This window comes from Balaenoptera acutorostrata, chromosome 17 (genome assembly GCF_949987535.1).
Source record: "Balaenoptera acutorostrata chromosome 17, mBalAcu1.1, whole genome shotgun sequence".
Lineage (NCBI taxonomy): Eukaryota > Metazoa > Chordata > Mammalia > Artiodactyla > Balaenopteridae > Balaenoptera > Balaenoptera acutorostrata.
Window position 1 is genome coordinate 1,063,393 of NC_080080.1, and position 18,746 is coordinate 1,082,138.

An 18,746-nucleotide genomic window follows, 5' to 3' on the forward strand; every position below is an offset into this window, starting at 1 on the left:
GGGCTCAGCTGTCCTGGAAAGGGCGGGGCCGTGTGTCCCTCTGCCGGGGGCTTCTGGACAGGCCGTGTGACCCTGGAAAAGCGCCGGTGTACGTGGGGCCCTCTGCTCTTCGTAGCCCTCCTGCTTTCCTGTCCCCCCTCTCGTGTCCATGGGAAGTGAGCAGTGCTTCCCCCAAGGCGGAGCCCTTTCCAGGCAGATCCCAGGCTGAGAAGGCGCCACCTAGGCCTCACCTGTGTGGCCCGGGGCTCTCAGCAATCACAGGTCTCCTTCCAGTTTGAAGCTTTGGCCCTAATGCATAGAATCGATGGAATTTGCAAAGAAAATCTATAGCCAAACGCAAGGACTGTAAACCTATCAGCTTCTAACCATTAGGCGTGCAGTTATTTGTTGGTTTGCCTGAGTGTCTCCCAGGCCTGGCAAGAGGAGCCCTGGCCCTTCTGGTTGTCTCTGGCCCAGGGGTCCTCACGGGTCTGCGCTGTTCCTGCTCCCACTGCTGGCTGGTCCGGGCAGCACTGGGACAAGGTGTCTGGCTCAGGGAGGTGGCAGGTCCCCTGCCGTGGGGTTGCAAGCGTGGAAGCGAGCCGCTGCCCCCCACCACGCCCTCCTGTGCCCTCCGGGGGCTGAACCCTCAGGTGCTGTGCGTGGAGAGGCCCGGGTGGGTTCCGGGGCCAGTGTTCTCTCCGGGCCGGGCACGGGCCGCTGACTGCCTCTGCCCTGTGCAGGCCTGTCTGCAGTGCCGGGACCCATCCTGGGATGCTTCGGGGCGTCTGCAGGGTGTGGCGCCGGCCCAGGGGTCTTGTCCCTGGCACACTCGCCCCCTCCCATCTCGTTAAAGTTTTGGGGTGTGGCAGGGACCTAAGGGACGTGCTGCCGCTTCTGCCTTTCCTGCCCGCTTCTGCCTTTCCTGCCCGTCTGTGGATGGGGAGACTCCACCCCCGGCTGGCTCCGCCCAGGAGAGCCGTTTGCCGGCCGTTTGTTGTCATTCTTCGGGGTGCTGCGCTTTCTAAATTAATTCGGAGCTGTTGTGTTTCCTTTTCACGGCGTATCCCAAGCTGTGCTGATCCCTGATGGGCTCTGGCAGCGCCAGCGGCCGCGCGAGTAGGTGGCAGCTGAGAGTGGGCGCAGCGGCACGGCCGCTGGCAGCAGGTGGCGTCCTGTGAGGCAGTGCGTGCTGGGTGCGGGGAGGGGCGTGAGCCTGCTTGGCAGGAGGTGTCTCTAGCACGAAGGATGGCTCACTGCAGGGGCGCCCTCAGAGTGGCTTGCTCCCACCCCGCACGCCAGGCTGCAGCAGGGCAGCCGCCAGACCCGGCACCGCCACGGGCCGGGGGAGGCGCGTGGGGCGGCGGGGCGAGGGGGCGCACCTCCCTGTGTCTGCAGGAGATGGAAGGCGGGCCTGGCGTTCTGAGAGAAGCTGAACTCCGTGGCCCGGGCCTGCCGCAGGGTCTGGGAAGGCCGAGGAGAGAAGCTTGCTCTGTGCCAGGCCCTGCTCGAGGTGGGAGACCCGGGGTCCGAGCAGGCCCGGCCCACCAACTCCCAGCGTGTCTGGGGTGAGCCCCGCTGGAGCCCACGGTGGTCCAGCAAATCACCAGCGCCATGTGTTCCCGTCACTGCTCGCTCTGCACCCGCGTGGGGGTCTGGAATGTTGAACTGGGGGGCGGGCTGGACCCTGGGACCAGCCTGGCTGAGCTCGGGCACCCCGGCTGCCCCCCCAGACTGTGGTGCCGGTGGGCACCGTGACCTGGGGCCTCGGCACTGCGGGGCGGCCTGCGCCCCGGGCCTTCTCTTGGGAGCCCCTCTGCTTCCCTCTCTTCCTTCCGTTAAGTTTCTCGGGGCTCCCTTCCCCCCCACGTGGCGCGTGCATCAGGTGTGGCGCCCTCTGCTTGCTCTGAGTCCACAGACAGAGTGGCCTGCGGGCGCCCACCACCCTGAGTTTGGGAGGCCTCTGCTCTGGGCCTCTGCCTGCCCTGCCCGGGCTAGCCCTGTGCCCCACAGCCCTTCCTCAGACCCTTGCACCTCCTCCCCTCCCCCTTCCCCTCCCCCTCCCCCCTCCCCCTCCTTCCTCTCACAGAGGGCCGAGGCCCCGTCTTCTGGAGGAGCCCCAGCTCCCACAGATGGGTGGGGCTGCTTTGAGCCCCCTTTCTCAGGGGCCCCAGGATGGCCCTTGGTCCTCACCCGTATGGCCCCTGCTGCCCCCAACCTTACATTGGCCCCAGCAGGAACTTTTTGCCAGCTGTGTGCTTGGGAACTGACCCTGAGGCGGGCGCTGCTGCTGGCTCAGGGGCTGCATCCTGTGCAGGGACTGGAGGATCCCAGAGGGGAAGGGAGGGGAGGGGGAAGGGAGGGGAGGGGGGAGGGGAGGGGAGGGCAGAGGGGGAGGGGAAGGGAGGGGAGGGGGAGGGCAGGGAAGGGGAAGGGAGGGGAGGGGAGGGGGGAGGGGAGGGCGGAGGGGGAGGGCAGGGAGGGGAGGGTTGGGCAGGAGAGGGGAAGGCAGGGGAGGGGGGAGGGGAGGGGAGGGCAGAGGGGGAGGGGAGGGCAGGGGAGGGGAAGGGAGGGGGGAGGAGAGGGGAGGGCGGAGGGGGAGGGCAGGGAGGGGAGGGTTGGGCAGGAGAGGGGAAGGCAGGGGGGGAGGGGAGGGGAGGGCAGAGGGGGAGGGGAGGGGAGGGCAGAGGGGGAGGGAGGGCAGAGGGGGAGGGGAGGGCAGAGGGGGAGGGGAGGGGGGAGGGGAGGGCAGGGAGGGGGGAGGGGAAGGCAGGGAAGGGGGAGGGGAGGGGAGGGTTGGGCAGGAGAGGGGAAGGCAGAGGAGGGCAGAGGGGGACAGGGGAGCGCAGGGCCCACTCTGGAGTCTGCTGCAGCCGCAGCCAAGGCCGGGCTCCTCGCTGTGGCCTCCGTGGAGCTGAGGGTGGGGAGGCAGGGACGCGGCCCCGAGCTCCCGTGCTCGTGCGCTGCCCTCCTTCTGCCGCCGCAGCGCCCAGCGCTGGGCAGGCTGGCTGTAGGGCTGAGTGAGGCCGGGGCCCACCCCACACCCAGACTCCCCTCCGCGGCCTGCCCGCTGCCTCTGTGCCGCAGCCCTGCCCCTTCGGCCACCAGGAAGGAACGGGTGAGCGGCCGGAGAGCCTGGGCAGCCCGGAGCCTGTGAGGGGATACATGGTTTTCTCTCCATGGCCGCTGCTTTTTATAGCGGGCTTATTTCCAGGCTCTCTCGAAAGCGTCTCTCTCTGGCCCTGACTCCGAGGAAGCAGGGCAGGGATCCCGAGAGGCTAGGCTGTGGCCAGCAGGAGCGCTGCCCTCCCAAGAGCCACAGCTCCGGGCCACGTGGTGGAGCCGGGCTTCCCTGGGGTGGCTGAGGCCCAGTGTCTGTCAGACACCTGCGGGGCTGTGCCGCCCGCCCTGTGTCTGCCGGGGGAAGCCCCCCTCGTGCTCCCGCCCCTGTGGGAGAGGATGGGGGGGTCCCTGGGGGTCAGAAGGGCAGAGGCGGGCTCGTCGGTGCCCGTCCCGTGGCGCCCCGTTAGTGTCACAGCACCTGCCGGGGGGGACGGGGTGTGCTCTGCAGCACCCCCTTCAGGGGCAGGGACCAGTCCCTCTCCGCCTCTCGTGGCTTGGAACGTGGGGTATCTGTCCACCTGGGACTAGCGGGCAATTTCCTGCGCCCCTGAAAGCCCCCAGCAGAAGCTGCCAGGGTGGGATGGGCCTTTACCTCACAGGCTGGGCTTCGTCCCCTCAGCTGGGCTGGCCCGGCTCGTGTGGAGGCCCCGTTGCTGTCTGTGGAGTGTGGACAAGGCCCCTTGCTTCTCCCTCGGGGACTGGGGAGCCCCCGTTGCTCCCCCGGGCTCTGCCCCTCTAGAGTTTCAGCCCGGTGAGGGAATGGATACCCCTCCCGGCCCTCCTGGCATATCTGGGCCAGGCCCTCAAATGGAGAGACATAGTGATGACGGAGGACTGCCGTTTTGTGAGGGCAGAGACACACGCCAGTAGACCCAGTGCGGGGTAGGTGTTGGCTGGTACCTGGTCCCTCCTGGGCAGTCAGAGGCCTCTGGCCTCTGCATCTGAGCATGTCAGCCCCAGGCACAGCGTAGGTAGGGAGGCCTCGGCGTGAGGTCTTGGCCTGCTCTGGGGCCTCTCCTGCTGGGCTGGCTTCACTTCCTGTCCCCTGGCAGGTGCAGGGAGCTGGGCTGGGCACCGTGCCCGGGGCGGGGGCACTGTGGCCGGCTCCGTGTTTACCTGGATGGGGGTCCCCGCCGGCAGCCAGCAGCTCTGTGCTTCGTCCCACCTGGGCCGCAGGGAGCTCGGGGCCACCAGTGCTGGGCCCTGCCAGGCGGGGAGGCCTGCAGCAGGTGGAGAGGGAGGCTCGGCATCGGGGGGGCAGGACCGAGGCGTCATCTGAGCCCCTGGCACCGGCACGGAGGGGGGCCATCTCGAGAGAAGTTTAGGTGCTTCCGGTGGTGCTGGCCCTCCAGAGCCCCTGAAACCCTGGGCAGGAAGGGCTTGCCCAGTCCAGATGCTGGTGCAGACGCTCTTCGTGTTCCGGGCTAACGTATCAAGTGCTGCCTCTGCCTCTTCCAGCGTGCTGTGGGCGACCTGCCCTTCCCGGGAGGGGCTGAGGGGACTCACCTGCCCTGAGAAGGGGCGCTTGCTGTGCTCCCTGCCGCTTCCCCAGAGCCCAGGGGCCAGCATACAGCGGGCTCGCCCCATGTCTGTTGACTGACTGAGCGAGCTCTGTGCAAGGGGCACACTGGTGTGGGTGCTGCCTGGGCATCCTTTCCTCCGCCCTCTGACCTCTGGGGTGGCTTTTGTCAGGCATGAGGGTCCAGTTCCCTCTCTGGCTTCCTCCATGGTCTGCAGTTGCTTTTAAAACACTTCATTTTCACTGTTTTCTTTCTAAGCTTTTTCATGTCCCGGTCCTGCTCCATGACCCAGGGCCAAGGGGAGGAGGGGAGCAGGGTGGGCCCCCCGGTTGTGAGCTGCGTCTCTGGAGGCTGGAGCTGAGCCTTAGGACCTGCTCCCCGCTGAAGGCAGATTCCTGTCTCTAACATGCATGTGCGTGCCCTCACCTGTGAGGCCCTGGGGGCTCGCGTTGGTACCTCCATGGCCACCCCACCTGCTGTCCTGGACACTGGCCCCTCTCATGCCCGCGGGTCCTGGAGCCCTGCCGGGGCTGCCGAGCCAGAAGTGGGTTTGCCTTTTGTCCTGAGTAAGAGGTGGATTTTGCTCATCGGGGTCTGAGTGAAAGCGGACAGGGCAGGGTATGTCCTGTCGTAGCTGCTTCTGGCTGAGGTCAGATGGGGCACTGGGGGAGCAGCTGGCCTCACAGTCCGGTGCCTACAGGGTGTGGCCCCAAGCGGGCAGGGGCTGCTTGGTCTGCTGGGGAAGGGGTGAGCACCAGCCGTGCAGCTGGACGAGCCTGCATCACGCAGACGCTGCTCCCAGCACGCTCAGGCCTGGTCCTGTCTCGGGGGGGGTGCGGTCCTGGGAGGGCACGCTGTCTGCCTGGCACGGACCCTGCCTTCCCTGCCTTCGCTTGGGGCTCATGGCCTTGGGGTGCGGCCGCCTCTTGCTCCTGTGGGCCCCGCTCGGCGAGTTTCCCCCTACCTGGATCTCCCAGCCACACGCCGTGCTGTCACCTCCGCCTTCTGGGGCGCGCCTCCCTGGGATGTGCTGGGGCTCCCTCCCCCCTGGGCCCAAGGCCTGCAGGTGGGGTGGGGGCTGGGAGGTGCTCGCTTTCCTCTCTTCCATCCTCTAGAGGGATGGTTAAAAGGGGAGGGAAGACCCACCGCCATAATGTACAGCGACTGTCAGGGAGCAAACTACTCCCATTTCATACAGACGGGTCAGTGTCGTCGCGCGATCGATGGCTCGCGCACAGTAATTATAGGAACGAGCGGCTTGTGTCGCTTGAGTGAGTTTGAGAAGAGTAGGGTCTCAATCTTTCCTCTAATAGGGCCCCGACAGTCCCAGCACCGCGTGTCTCAGGCTGACAGTGTTGTCATTAAACACCAGGTAGTGCGGGACGACAGAGAAGGCGGCCGCAGGGACAGGCAGCTGACAGCGGTGGTTTGTCATCACCCAGCTGCCCACGCTCCTCTTGCAGCGGTGCCGACCGCTGCTCTGTGACGTATGGCCCTGTTGGGCTGCTACTGTGACTTAGTAATCAGTAAATGTTGGGGTTTTTTTTAATAAGTTTATTTTATTTTTTATTTTTGGCTGCTTTGAGTCTTTGTAATCGGTAAATGTGTGTCAGAGGCTGGTCCCCAGTTCAGACAGCAGTGCTGCAGGAAGCCCAGCAGGGTGAGGCCCTGGGCCGGGGGTCCCCTCCCCCCACCGTTGCAGACGTGTGCACACCGTGTGTGTGTGTGTGTGTGTGTGTGTGTGTGTGTGTGTGTGTGTGTGTGTGTGTGTGTGTGTGTGTGTGTGTGTGTGTGTTAGCGAGCACGTACACTCATCCTCCCAGGGCCGCCCGTGTGGATTCCGGCTGGGAACGCAGAGGTGCTGCGGCCAGCCGTGTGTCGGAGTCTGGCAGGGCCTCTCCACGGGCCGCCCGACCCATTCCTGAGGGGCCTGCATGAGTGCTGGCCTCCAGTGGCCCCAGGGTGCAGAGCTGGGTTGTCCTGGGTGCCTAGGAGGGGCCTCTGGCTGTCCCGTCACCTCCTCTGTGACTGCCACCGGAGATGAAGGCTGAGCCGCCTGATTGCAGCAGGGCTTTTCCAGTGTTCGAAGTGTCGGGAACCATCAAGCACAGGAAAAGTGGAGTGATTTATTAGACTCATAAAAATTCATACTTTGCGATCCCACTTCAGTCATCCCACGTCTGAAGCTTGTTAGAGCGCGGTCCCTGGCAGCTCCCGCCGTGGCAGGGGCGGGGGCGGGGCGTTTGCCGCCTCCTGCCCGCTGCCATCCCTGCTCATTTGGAGAAATGGACAGGCCTCTGCAAGCACATGAAGAACCGTTCACAGGGCTGGGGATTTGTCATGTTATTACAGCTGTGTTCTCATGGGTGGGAGCCGGAGGGCCAAGCCCTGTCACCTGTGTGCTCCCTGCACCTGCAGGGCCTGGGCTGGGGCTGGCTGGGGCTGGCTGGGGCCGGCTGGGTGCCGGAGCACCGAGTGCAGTGGGCCCGCGGCTGGCACCAGGTGAGCAGTGCACCTGTGTGAGAATACAGACAGAGGTCTAGGCGTGCAGGGGGAGGTCTGGGGGCGCAGGGGGAGGTGTGCAGGTGCAGGGGGAGATCTGGGGTGCAGGGAGAGGTCTGGGAGCACAGGGGGAGATCTACAGGCACAGCTGGAGGTCTGGGAGTGCAGGGGAAGGTCTGCAGGTGTGTTTCTAGCTGTCGTTACGGGATGGAGCGGTGTGTCTTCTAGGCTGATGTCAGTGGGAGTTGAGTCCATCTCTGTCCTTCCTGAGAGACTCCTGAGCAGAGGCCCCTTGGCCCAGTGCCCCCCCTGGCCCAGCCTGGGCCCCATCCTGCTGGGCATGGTGGGCAGGTCATTTTCCTTCTCTAGGCCTTAGTCTTCTGATCTGTTCACCGGGGGGCTGGCGTGCCCCGTCAGCTCTGCTGTGCGGTGGGCATTGTGGATTCTGTGCGAAGGGGATGAGGGGACAGAGGGTCCTCACTTCTGTTGACAGGGAGGTGCCACCTGAGCTGGCCAGAGCCAGTCCTCCCTGGGTCCTCGCCTGTAAACAGCGGAGGGGCCTGGAGGTCTGGGCAGGAGGAGGGCCCAGCCCCCCGTGGAACCGGCTTCATCTGCTTCTTCGCAGGCAGCGGCAGGGTCCTCCCAGCAGGTGTCTCGCCCGGCTCTGCTCCTGGCCCGGCCCTTCAGTGAGACGTGAGGGGTCCGCGTGGGGCCTGCCGTCCCCATCCACCACCCACCTCCTGGACACCTGCTGGGCACTACCACTCTGGCAGTTGCTCCGGCTGCGCGGCCTCCGTAGCGCCTGCCTCGGCCTTCCTCTTGCTGCTTCCTGCTGGTGGCGGAGCCTCTCCTTGTGGCCCCTGGGGTCTGCTCGTCCCTCCTCAGCCCCAGGGCGCTTTTCACCCCCAAATGCTGCTGTGGCCTTGCTGTCTCCAGGACTGTGTCACTGAGGGGACAGCTCAGACGGGGCTGGCTTTCGGAAATGCCCTGGTAGACGGGCAGTGTCCGGAGAGGGCAGCGCCCCTCATCGTGTGGTCTGGCAGGGTCTCCCCACCCAGGAGCAGTGCACCCTCATCGGGAGATGCCGCGTCCCGCTGGCATGGCCTTTGCTCTGGCTCCAGTCGTGGTCAGTGCCATCCTGCCAGGCCCAGGGCTCTGCACACACCTCAGATGTGCAGCAAGCCTGCAGGTGCTGTGGAGGCCTCTCAGAAACGCGTGCCGGCTCTTCTGTGGCCACTTTCCCGAGACCCCCGCTCGGCCTTTGTGGGAGAGAGGCTGCCTGACCCCCGCTCGGCCTTTGTGGGAGAGAGGCTGCCTGACCCCCGCTCGGCCTTTGTGGGAGAGAGGCTGCCTGACCCCCGCTCGGCCTTTGTGGGAGAGAGGCTGCCTGACCCCCGCTCGGCCTTTGTGGGAGAGAGGCTGCCTGACCCCCGCTCGGCCTTTGTGGGAGAGAGGCTGCCTGACCCCCGCTCGGCCGGGGTCCTGCGCGTCGGGCTCCTGCATACGGCTTCCTGTCCTGTGTGAGGCCCGGCTGCTGCTGCCGAGAGGGCCAGGAGCCTCTGGGCACCCACAGTCCAGCTGCAGGCCCGGCTTTCCTGTCAGATGGGTGGGAAGGTGAAGCCCTGGACGGGCCGTGTGACGTGTTCTGAGCTGGGTACCAGGGGCCCGTCTGGGCTCGGTCCCTCCCACTGGCTCTCTGGGGACCCTTCCCTGGCTCAGGCTCTGTGGGCTCATTGCCTGCCCGCTGTCCAGACCCACCTGCCCTCCTCGGCCCGGCCTGGCCTTGTCCCCGTGCTGGTGCAGAGTCTGGGAGCAAGGTGTGAGCCTTCCGCCAGCCGCGGGGCAGCGCAGGGCAGGCCCACGCTCCCCCTCCTGCCAGGAGACGTGAGGGCACCACCTGCCTACGGCTCTCCCCTGCTTCTCACTGTCCTGGGGCCTGTGGCCATGCCACCCCCTCGGCCTGGACCCCACCCCGGCCAGCAGTGTCACTGCGGGGGCCGCCCCTCGTGGGTCCAGCCCGTGGTGCACCCGCTGCACCCCTGAGCGCCTTGCGTTGTGACCCCAGCTCGAAGCAGGCGGTTAGCCTGAGAGGCCTGCTCTCCGGGGGGCCGGGGGGCGGTCCGGGCGAGGGTGCTGGGAAGAGGCCTCGCAGGGGAGCCCCCTTGGGGACCATGGGCGTGCGAGCCCTTTCAGACCACGGAAACCAGGAAGAGCGAGCTCGAGGGTGTGGAAGTTGCTTTGGTTGGCGGCGCCCACGGGCCCCGTCAGGTGGAGGCCCCGTGTGCTGTGCTGGGCCCGGCCGGGGTTGGGGGCCGGGGTCGGCCTGGGGGAGGCGGGCGCAGTGGTGGGTGTGAGGGCACTGACGGCTGACGGTGAGGCGACGGGCCAGCCGGGACCTGAGTTACTGGGACGGGAGGGTGGCTTGCGGGGCGGAAGAGCGGAAGTCAGGGCGGCTCCCGAAAAGGCTGAGCCGCGACGCGGCCTTCCAGGGCTGTCTTCAGCCGCGAAGGCGGGGGTCCTGAAGAAGCGTCCAGGCAGCTGTTGATGAAGAGCCGTCGGCGACACACGGGGGGTTTGAATGGTAGGACCCGGGCACGGGAAAGGCCGGGTCCGGCAGCCCTGCCAGCCCGGCTTCCGGCGGCCACACTGCGGTGACCCTGCGAGGCCGGGCACCTGTGCTGGCCCCCACCCGTCCCCTCCGCCCGTGGGGCCTGGGGGCCTGGCCTGGAGACCCCCTTCGGGAGCGGGGCTTGGACTCCGGGGTGCCTGACAGGCAGGCGGGATTCTTCGTCCGCGCGCTCCACCGGCCCAGCGCCTTGTGCGGCTGGTCTGGTGAGCCCTGCGCTCGGGCAGCGGGCACCGGCCTTTGCTCAGCTGTCTGGGAGGGCTGCAGGTGGCCGTGATCTCGGGCCGGGCCTTCACCAGCAGCGCCCGAGCTGTCTCCTCACGCCCGCTGGTCCTCAGATGCTGGGCGGCGTGGGAAGCCTGGCCGAGAACCGTCTGCTGTCTTGGACCTCCTCCCCCCGTTGCTCAGTCTGCCTGTTCCGGAGGTCCTGGTGCCCCGCGTGGGTCTGGAGGCTGGTGGATGGCGAGCCGTGGGGCCCGGGGCGCGGTCAGGGCGAGTCGGGGCGGGGGGCCTGCAGGTCCCGGCCCCCCGAGGTCCCAGGTCTGCTTCGCTTCCCCTGCCCCCGCCTTTCCTGACGGAGCCTGACCTGCTTCTGGCGGGACGTCTGGAGCTGGACGGACAGCTGGGCGGCCGTGGGGGCTGCTGGCCACCGGGCTCCTGGGGCTTGTCCCACAGCCGCCTCTCTCCTGCCGGCGGCCCCGGGCAGTCTCTGCTCAGAGGAGCTCTGGCTCCGTCTCTTCCTCACTCATTATACAGTGGTGAGATCGGCAGCGCCCCTTCTTCCTAGTTCTCTCCCTTTGAAGTTCCACAAAAACCTGAACTCCCTCTCAACCCCCAGTCGCAGTGAAACAGAGCAAGAGCCGTGACCTCCGTCTGATGGGCTCTGCCGTCTGTGGTGGCTCGTTGAGGCCGGGGCCGGGGTCAGCCGGAGGCCGGGCTGCTGCAGACAGCGCCGCCTGACCGGCCACGCGAGCTGCACAGGCCCCGGGAAGGCTGGCGCTCTCGCCACTTCCGCAGCCCGAGTGCCAGACCGCCTGGGCTCTGCTGCTGTCGTCCAGTCCCAGCCTCTTGGCCGGTGGCCTCCCTCCCCAGCTTGCTCGTGCAGGAGCCGGGCCCTGCTGATAGATGGGCTCACATCCCATTCAAATATGATGCCAGCAGTTTTTTTGTAGTTTGTCTTCCATTGCGGTAGTAAAGTTTTTAATTAGGGAAGCTAATGAGATCGATTAGTCATTAGAAGTGACCTCTGCACGGCAGGGCGGAGAGGGCTGTGTGTGTGTGGGCCTGATAACGCGGCTCCCGGGCGTCGTTGGCAATAAAGGCACGAAGGGTTTGATTTGAGTGAAACGTGCCACGGGGAATACATCACGCGGAGAAAAAAATTACAGCCCTGGGAGTCTGTAATGAAGGGAATTAAACCAACATCCTATCTAAATAACATGATTATCTACACAAACCCTCAGCCGGCCAGGAGGAAGGGGAGAGACTGCTGCCTGCCGGGCCTGCTGCCGGGGCAACCCTCCAGCACCACGGGGCCGGGGGGCGGCCGGGCACCCTGCCCACGGGGAGCTCGCCCATACCTGCCGCTCTGCCTCTGCACTGGGCTCACGGCTCTGGTCCCTGTGTGCCACGCGTGGTCTGAGGAGCTTTCACTCCTATCGGCCGTAGGAGGGGGGGCGATGCCACCCGTCTGTCCGTCCTGCTGAGCTATACGTGCCCTCAGCGTGGGCGCCCTGGACTGTTCTCTTCAGGGCGTTGTCGTGAGTGCTTCCACCCCCAGGGCCAAGTCGCTCATGGGGAAGACCAGGAGGGTCTGCGGGGCCAGGCTGTGAGGGTCACAGCCCCACTCTGGGGGGCGGGGCATGGGCTGGTGTGCCCTCCCCTCTGCCCCTCGGGATCGCGGGGGCTGGGGCCTAACGGGTGCCGAAGTCTGGGAGGTGACACTAAGCCTTTTAAGAGGGGGGCCTACTTTATTACTTTGTATTTTCTTAGAAGTGGTTATCAGGTACTAATAAGTAAAATGCAGTAAGTTAGTGAAAAGTTAAATTTCACAGTGGGGCTGCGTTGCAAAGGAATGTTATAAATACTGATGCCCGTTAACGGCAGGAATGAGGGCCAGGCCCAGAGGTGGTATGTCCCAAGAGGAACTTTGCTGAATGCAGAGTCCAGTCCCTTGGGCATTGGGGGCTGGGGGCTTCCTGGAGGAGGTGGCATCTGGTGGAACAGGGAGGGGGATGGGAGAAGCCGATGTTGTGCATCTGGGCGAGGGGGGCACGAAGCTGGCCAGGCCTGGGGCTCCCGGTGCTCAGGATGAAAACAGGGTTGGTGAGGAGGGGCCCTGCCCCAGCACAGCCCAGCCCTCCTTCCCACCCTGCACACCGGTGCCCCCGAGCTGCAGAGCCAGGGCCCTGGGGCTCTAGGGTGTGTGTCGCAGCCCAGACTGGCAGGTGGTGGCTGGTGTGGGAGCCGAAGGGGGCCGAGGGCGGGTGGCCCCCGCGGCGGCGGAGGGAATGGGCAGGTGGGCTGTCCAGGTGCAGGGGCTGTGGGAGCAGGGAGTGGGTTTGGAGGCCATGGGGTCAGCGTGGGGCTTGGCAGTAACTTAGAGGAATTCCCGTGTTCCTGAGCGCTTAGTTGGAACAAGCTATTATTGATTTTCATTGGTCTCTTCTTGCTTGTAAGACCTTGAAAATTCAATTCAACAAACATTTATTTACTGATGCCCCCCGTGTGCTAGGCTCTCCCGTGCATCCCGAATGTGTGGGGGCTGCCGGAGCTGAAGGGTCCGTCACTTTGGTCGCTCAGCAGGATCAGGCGTCCCGGGTGCTGCCGCTGCTTCTGCCCAGCTGCCCTCTTTCTCCCTCACTGCCCCCTGAGCTGCAGCCCTTGCAAGGAGAGAGAGATGGAGACAGAGACTGGGGGGTTGCTGGCCTGGCCTTGCCTGGACCTCTGTGGACCCCTGGTGGGCAGCCGCTGTGGGCCCCTGCCTCCAGTCCCGGGGGCAGAGGCGTCCTCCGCTCTCAGCACTCCCGGGGCCTTGCAGCCCCATGTCCACCCCGACCCCAGCTGGGCGCGTGGACCCTGCACAGCCTGCTCCTCTGGTCTGGGGGCTCGCAGGGCCGCTCTGAGCCTGTGCTGTGTCCTGGCCTTCTCATGTGGGTGCGTGGGAGCCCTGTTAGAGGCTGCAGTGCCCCAGGGATGGGTTTGGGGGCACCTGAGGGAGGGGCTCTTCCAGCGTCTGGACAAGGAGACACAGTGCCAGTTCCGATGACCGTGCAGGTGCGGTGGCTCCCGTGGGGCGGGCTTGTCCTGCCTGCGCCCAGGCAGGCCCCGCACCCCACCGCCCATCAGGCTGCGTGAGCCCTGGAGAGAAGGCATCTGGGCCAAGGTGCTGACTGCTGACCAGGGGAGGGCCTGGCTGTGGGCTGGTGGGCTGCTGTGCTTAGGGCTCTGGAAGGTGATTTCCGCCCAGTGTTACTGTCACTGTGCATGGAGCAGTCACCGCTTCTCGTGGAGTGTGCCGGTGCTGGGAGGGTGTGTCCTTGGGGCCTCGGGGAGCAGGTTCGGGTCGTGGAGCACCGGTGTGTGCTGCCAGGGAGTGGGGTGGCTGGCCGCTGTCACGGCCGGCCCTGAGCAGCCAGGAGTGTGGGAACCTGTGGGTCTGGCACCACCGTGCCCCTGCCGTGCTCCCTCTCCTGGGCCACCCTGGACCCCAGTGGCCTTCAGCTGAGGGTCAGCTGGTTATTGCCCAGGGGTCATAGGCCTGTCCTTGTGCCGAAGCTCTGGTGGTGAGAGCTCGTGTGTTTTCCTGGCCTCCTTGTCTCTGCTCCTTCCCATTCACCCTCCCCCCACGCCCCTCACCCCCTGCCCGGCTGTGCTGCCCAGAAGCCGTCTGCTGCTGGGGTGGCTGGTAGGGGCCCCCCTTCCAAGCAGAGCCTGGGCTCCGTGCAGGTAGGTTAGGTGGGGCCACAAGGAGGCGCCTTTGGGAACCTGGGTCCGAGCAGCCTGGCCTGAGGGACTGGGGTGCTGGGTCGGTCACAAGAGGCAGCAGCGCCCGTGTTCCCGTGCTGCGTTAGCTTTAATTATCTGGCCAGTTAGAGCTGTATATTATGAAAGTCGGGCAATTAGATGTGTTCCTTATAGCTATGGGGAAATTGCTGGCTATCAAGTGGAAGGGAACTGGGGCAAAACAGATCCCTGTTAATTGCATGAAACATTCAGCAAGAAATAAAGCTGTGGTGTACATCACCCTGCAAAATGTTCTGAAAACAGAAGTGATTAAGTACATAAATCTGCGTGGATACCCAGTGAGGGTTCCCAGAGAGGGAGGTGAGCGCTTCACACCCGCAGCCTCCCGGACCCGCCCGTGGGCCCCTCCTTGCTGCCCACGGGGAGCACCGGCCTGCCATGCCGGCTGCTGCAGCTGGCCGCACCCACCCCGCTCGCTCTCCTGGAGGCCATGCTGGCCGCCTCCGGCTCCGGCAGCCCTGGGCTGCTGAGCTCTCTGGGAGTGGGCGGGGGGTTGGATCAGGGGGTGATGGGAGGCCCCACCGACCTCCACTGACCACCCGTGTCTGGGTTTCCCTGCAGCCTCCAGCCTGCACGGCCAGCGGAACCCTCCCACCAGCAAAGTGATCAAGACTCGCTACCGCATCGTCAAGAAGACCCAGGCCTCACCTCTCAGCACCGCCCCTGGTCCCCTGGCCCCGCCCTCCTGGCGGGCACTGCGGCTCTCCCTGTCCAGGTAGGAGGCCTGTGGCTGGTGGGCTCCAAAGTGCAGGGCGGGGCCTGAGGACCGAGCACGCCCCCGGAAGTGCTTGGTCTACAGTTGTTGGCTGGGGAATGGGCTAATTTTTCTATCTAGCAATTTCTGCACGAGACGTGTGGCCGGCCTGTGTGTGCTGTGCACTCGTGCAGACACGCACGCTCCCTGTCCGTTAGCAGCAAGCTGCCAGCTTGGGCCGGGGGGTGGGGTGGTGGTCTGGGAGCAGCCGCTGCCGGACCATTGAGGCCACACCACGCCTGGGTGTCCCTCAGGGAGAAACTTCTGGTGAGAGAGGCTGGGCCATCTCACTGTCGATATATTGATTGTTGCGGGCGGGGGTGAGGCTGTGTCCCTCTCCAGCTGCCCACGCCAGGGTCTGGCCTGCACGCTGAGCGCTGTGGCCTCGCTCCAGGCTGCTTCTGCCGGAGGGCATGTGCGGTGCGGTCGGCTCCACCTTCTTTTCTGGGTCCCCTGGGCCCAGAAGCAGGAGGGCTGCCGAGGTTGGGGTGCGGCTCCTTCCTTCAATGAGGCAGGGGAAGGGGTGACCGCCTGGGTGGGTTGGAATCGGGCAGTGGCAGGCCCCCTCCCTCTGTCCTCTGTCCTTCTGGGGAGCGGTGTGGGAGCCCCTTGGCCCAGTGTGGGCTTCCAGCTGGCTGCACTGGGCACTCCAGAGCACATGGCCTCGGGCCTTGGGCCAGGGGGCCATTGTGCCCCAAAGGGCTGGGCCATGGGGCAGAGCAGCTATAGTCCTGGGCAGGGGCCATCCTGCCAGCCCCCCATGGACCCCCCGCTCTCTGGACATGGGAGAGGAGGTGCTGGCCTACTGGCCCATGGTAGGTGTGCCAGGAGGTCAGCCTGCCCAGGCGGTCAGCGGTGGCCACTGCCCTCCTCTCTTCCCACCAGGCCGCACGAAACTTGGCCCTGCTGCCGACTTTTCTGGAGGCAGTAGCTGGAAGTATATTTTAAATTAATTTTACTGCACTTTTTGTAGTATTTTTGTTTTAAATAGATTTATAAGCATCTTGGGGGCTATTTCTACAAATTTATGAAGATAATTTTCACTCTCTCGATAAGGTTGAATTTACACCTGCTATTTCCATATTAATTCACAGTGCTAAGTGGGTCTCATTTTCTTCCGTTCTCCTATCTGGTGAGCACGGCCTTTCCTAATGCAATTTCCCCCTCACTAAATCACTGTGATCGGGAGTCATGATCGAGCTAAATTAACTTAAATTAATTTACTTAATAAGAGCCCCAGATCTTCGTGAATGAGGTTCAGATTTATTGATTCTTGCTCCTCTCTCCCCCTCCTGCAGTCGGCCTTCCCGCCCGCATGGGCAGCCCTGGCCCAGCCCCGCCTCTCCCAGGGGGCCTGGCTGGGGGCCGGGGGTGGCCTTCGTCAGGGAGGCACCAGCGGGCCTCTCCTTCCTGGCCTCTGAGCGCCACGGAAGCCCAGGTGTGGGTCCAGCTGGCCCAGTGTTGAGTGTGCCAGGCCCTGATGGGGTCACTGAGCAGAAACAGGTGCCAGGCTTAGGGGCCGAGGGCTCTGGAGGAGGGAGGTGGCTGGGTGCACCCCCGAGGCAGCCGCCGCCTCATACTTTCAGCCGGAGTGTCAAGCGCATCAGGCCGAGGACAGCCCGGTCAGCAGCAGGGCGGGGAGTGTGCCTGCCCCTCAGTTCTGGAGACAGGTGGGGGCTGCCTCATGGGCAGGTGTGTGAGGTCCGCACTCGGGTCAGGTGGTTAGGACGGGCCATCGGAACAGGCCCAGCCCAGCTGCCAGCCCCGCCCGGCCACTGCTTGCCTCAAGCTCCCAGCGAAGGTGGTACCGGGCTTTGTGGGGCGGGCGCGCCCCTAGATGGCTGTGTGTAGCCCCACCAAGGGCCGTGCCGAGTGCCAGACAGCTCAGGCCCCGCAGCCCTGGCCTGTGCTTGGTGGCTGGGCGCCCTGAGGCAGGTTCCCAGCTGCGCCAGGCCCCAGTGCCCTCCCTGGGCGTGGAGGTGCGGCCACGCCTACCCCAGGATGGCCACATGTGCACTGAGGGCACGTGTGGGCTGTGCTCAGTGAGGCCTCCCTCCGCCCGCCTGCCTCTCTGCAGGCCTGCATGACCCATCGCCGTGCACCTGGGAGGCTCCTTGAACCCAGAGCCCTGGACCTTGGGGGCCTGGCCTCTGGACGTGGTCTGTGGGGCGGCAGGGCCGAGCGGCTGGGACGCCCTGGGAAGCGTGGGTTGGGCTGCCAGTGGCCCGGGCTTCCTATGCCCAAGGCCACCTGTGCCCTGGCGAGGCTGCCTTCTCAGCAGTTGCCACCCGCCAGCTGTCCAGCCCGCTGTCGGCTGTACACGCCAGGCTCAGCGTGTCGAGGCAGCAGGAAGGGCTTGTCTCCAGGGCCGGAGGCCAGTCTGATGCCCTCCCACCCTCCTCCTTCAGCTCCATCAGAGCTGGGGCTGCCTGTGTGTGGTCAGCAGGTCCCAGAGAGGTTCTGGGGCCAACTGGCTTTGGCCTTGGCCTTGGCCTTGACCTCTGTCCTGTGCAGCTGCAGGTTCCTCAGCTCTTCCTGGCAGAAGCGGGGGTTGGGTTGGTGGCTGGACTGAGGCCAGTGTGGGCTACGGGCTGCTGCAGTGATGAGAAAGCTGGGCGGTCCCACAGGCAGCGGGGCTGAGCCCAGGAACCAAGGGCTCTTCTTGGGCCTCCTGATCTGTGTCCCCCATGGAGAGAGGACACCTCCGAGGGGCTGGCAGGCGGGCCCCAGCAGTCCTGGAAATCTCAGTGGGCAGAGTTGGGGGCTGGTGGACACAGGTGGGAGGTGAGGCTGGTGGCCCAGCAGCTGAGTGCCAGTGTTGGCATGAGGTGGCCCTGGACCCCACCCCCCTGCAGACCCTCACTGTGAGTCTCTGCAGAGAGGAAGCTGTGTGTGCGTTGGGGGGGCTGCCAGCCTGGGGGAGCCCAGGGAGCCCCCGGTAGGCGGCACACAGCATGTGACCCTGGGCTCAGCTCAGACCCGCGCCTAACAGCCATGGCCTTGGCAAGTCCCTGCTCTCCCTGTGCGACGAATGACACGCCCCTTGTAGCGGTGGGGACGCCACGCTCAGTCCTGCGCCGCGCGGGGCCTGGCTTTAGAAAGACTTCAGAGGTGGCGGGGCTGCTGCGAGCCCTCTCCCGAGAGGGATGGGACAGGGCGCTGCCCAGGCTGGAGACGGGCCCCTCCTCCACTCTCAGCACAGCCCTCCCTCGTGTTGGGGCACCTCGCCTTCCACACTCTTGGGGCGGGGCCGGCGGCCTCAGGAGAGGCACGTTGTGACGTTCTCCTCTCCTCCCCACCCTGCTGGCCCTGGTTCAGGGGCGGTACAGCTCCTCTGCCCGCTCCCTGCTCCGGGGGGGGGCTCGGGAGGTGGGCATCCCCAGGCCTGGCTCCTGGTGTCTGGGAAGAGGCAGAGGGTTGCAGGGTCCTTGGCCCGTTCCCCTCCCTGGAAGCCCGTGTTCTGCACCGTGACCTGAGCCACGTGGCAGTGTGGCCACCAGTGACAGTGCTGTCCTGGGCGCCAGGCTGCACGTCTGCCTCGCAAGGCAGCTTTGCACTTTGTTTCCCGGTTTAGACAGAAACCTACTCTGAGCCCCATGTCAGTTTTGGCCTAACGTGTGGGGAGCTGAGGGGCCACGTGGTAGCCCACGTTCACAGCAGGAGTCCTGGGGTCCCCTTCCCACCACCAGCTGTCTGGTCTGGAGGAGGTTCTGGTGCTTCTCTGCTGAGGCCCTGACTCCAGAAACATCTGAGAGGAGAGTCAGCTGGAAGTAGGGCAGCTAGCCCGTCAGTTCTGTCGGCCGCTCAGCCCTCGTCCACGTTGGGGCAGACGGAAGGTGGGAAGCCGCCGGGCCGCAGCTCCTGGACCCCGTGGGCACTGCCCCTCCCATCGAGAGCCATGGGCTGGATTAGGTGGCCGCTGCCCTGGCCAGGGGAGTGTGTGGAGGCCGGAGCTCCGGAGGGACACAGGGTGGGGGGTGGCTTCCCCTCCTGGGAAGGACTGTGGCCTGAGTGGGGCGGAATCCTCGGCGCCACGTCTGTACTGCTGCCCCGGCCAGCAGATGCCTGGCTTTGGGACCACCTGCGTGCAGGGGGAGTGGCAGCTGGCCCGGGCAGGCCAGGTCCAGGGCCCCAGGAGGCGTGGCTGGGGCTCGAGGACTGCACAGCGCCGCGGCCCAGAGCCGGCCCCCGGGGCCTGGGCAGCAGGGGGACCCAT

General features: G+C 65.6%; 1 protein-coding gene across 2 annotated transcripts in view; it reads left to right on the plus strand.

Moving 5' to 3' along the window:
* ZC3H3 (zinc finger CCCH-type containing 3) overlaps nucleotides 1–18,746 on the plus strand; it is a 90,384-nt gene that overhangs the window by 17,173 nt on the left and 54,465 nt on the right. For both annotated transcript variants that reach the window (XM_057532337.1, XM_057532338.1), the window contains exon 4: nucleotides 14,338–14,491. In XM_057532337.1, the coding sequence (XP_057388320.1) occupies nucleotides 14,338–14,491 (154 nt within the window). The remainder of the gene's footprint in view (nucleotides 1–14,337; nucleotides 14,492–18,746) is intronic.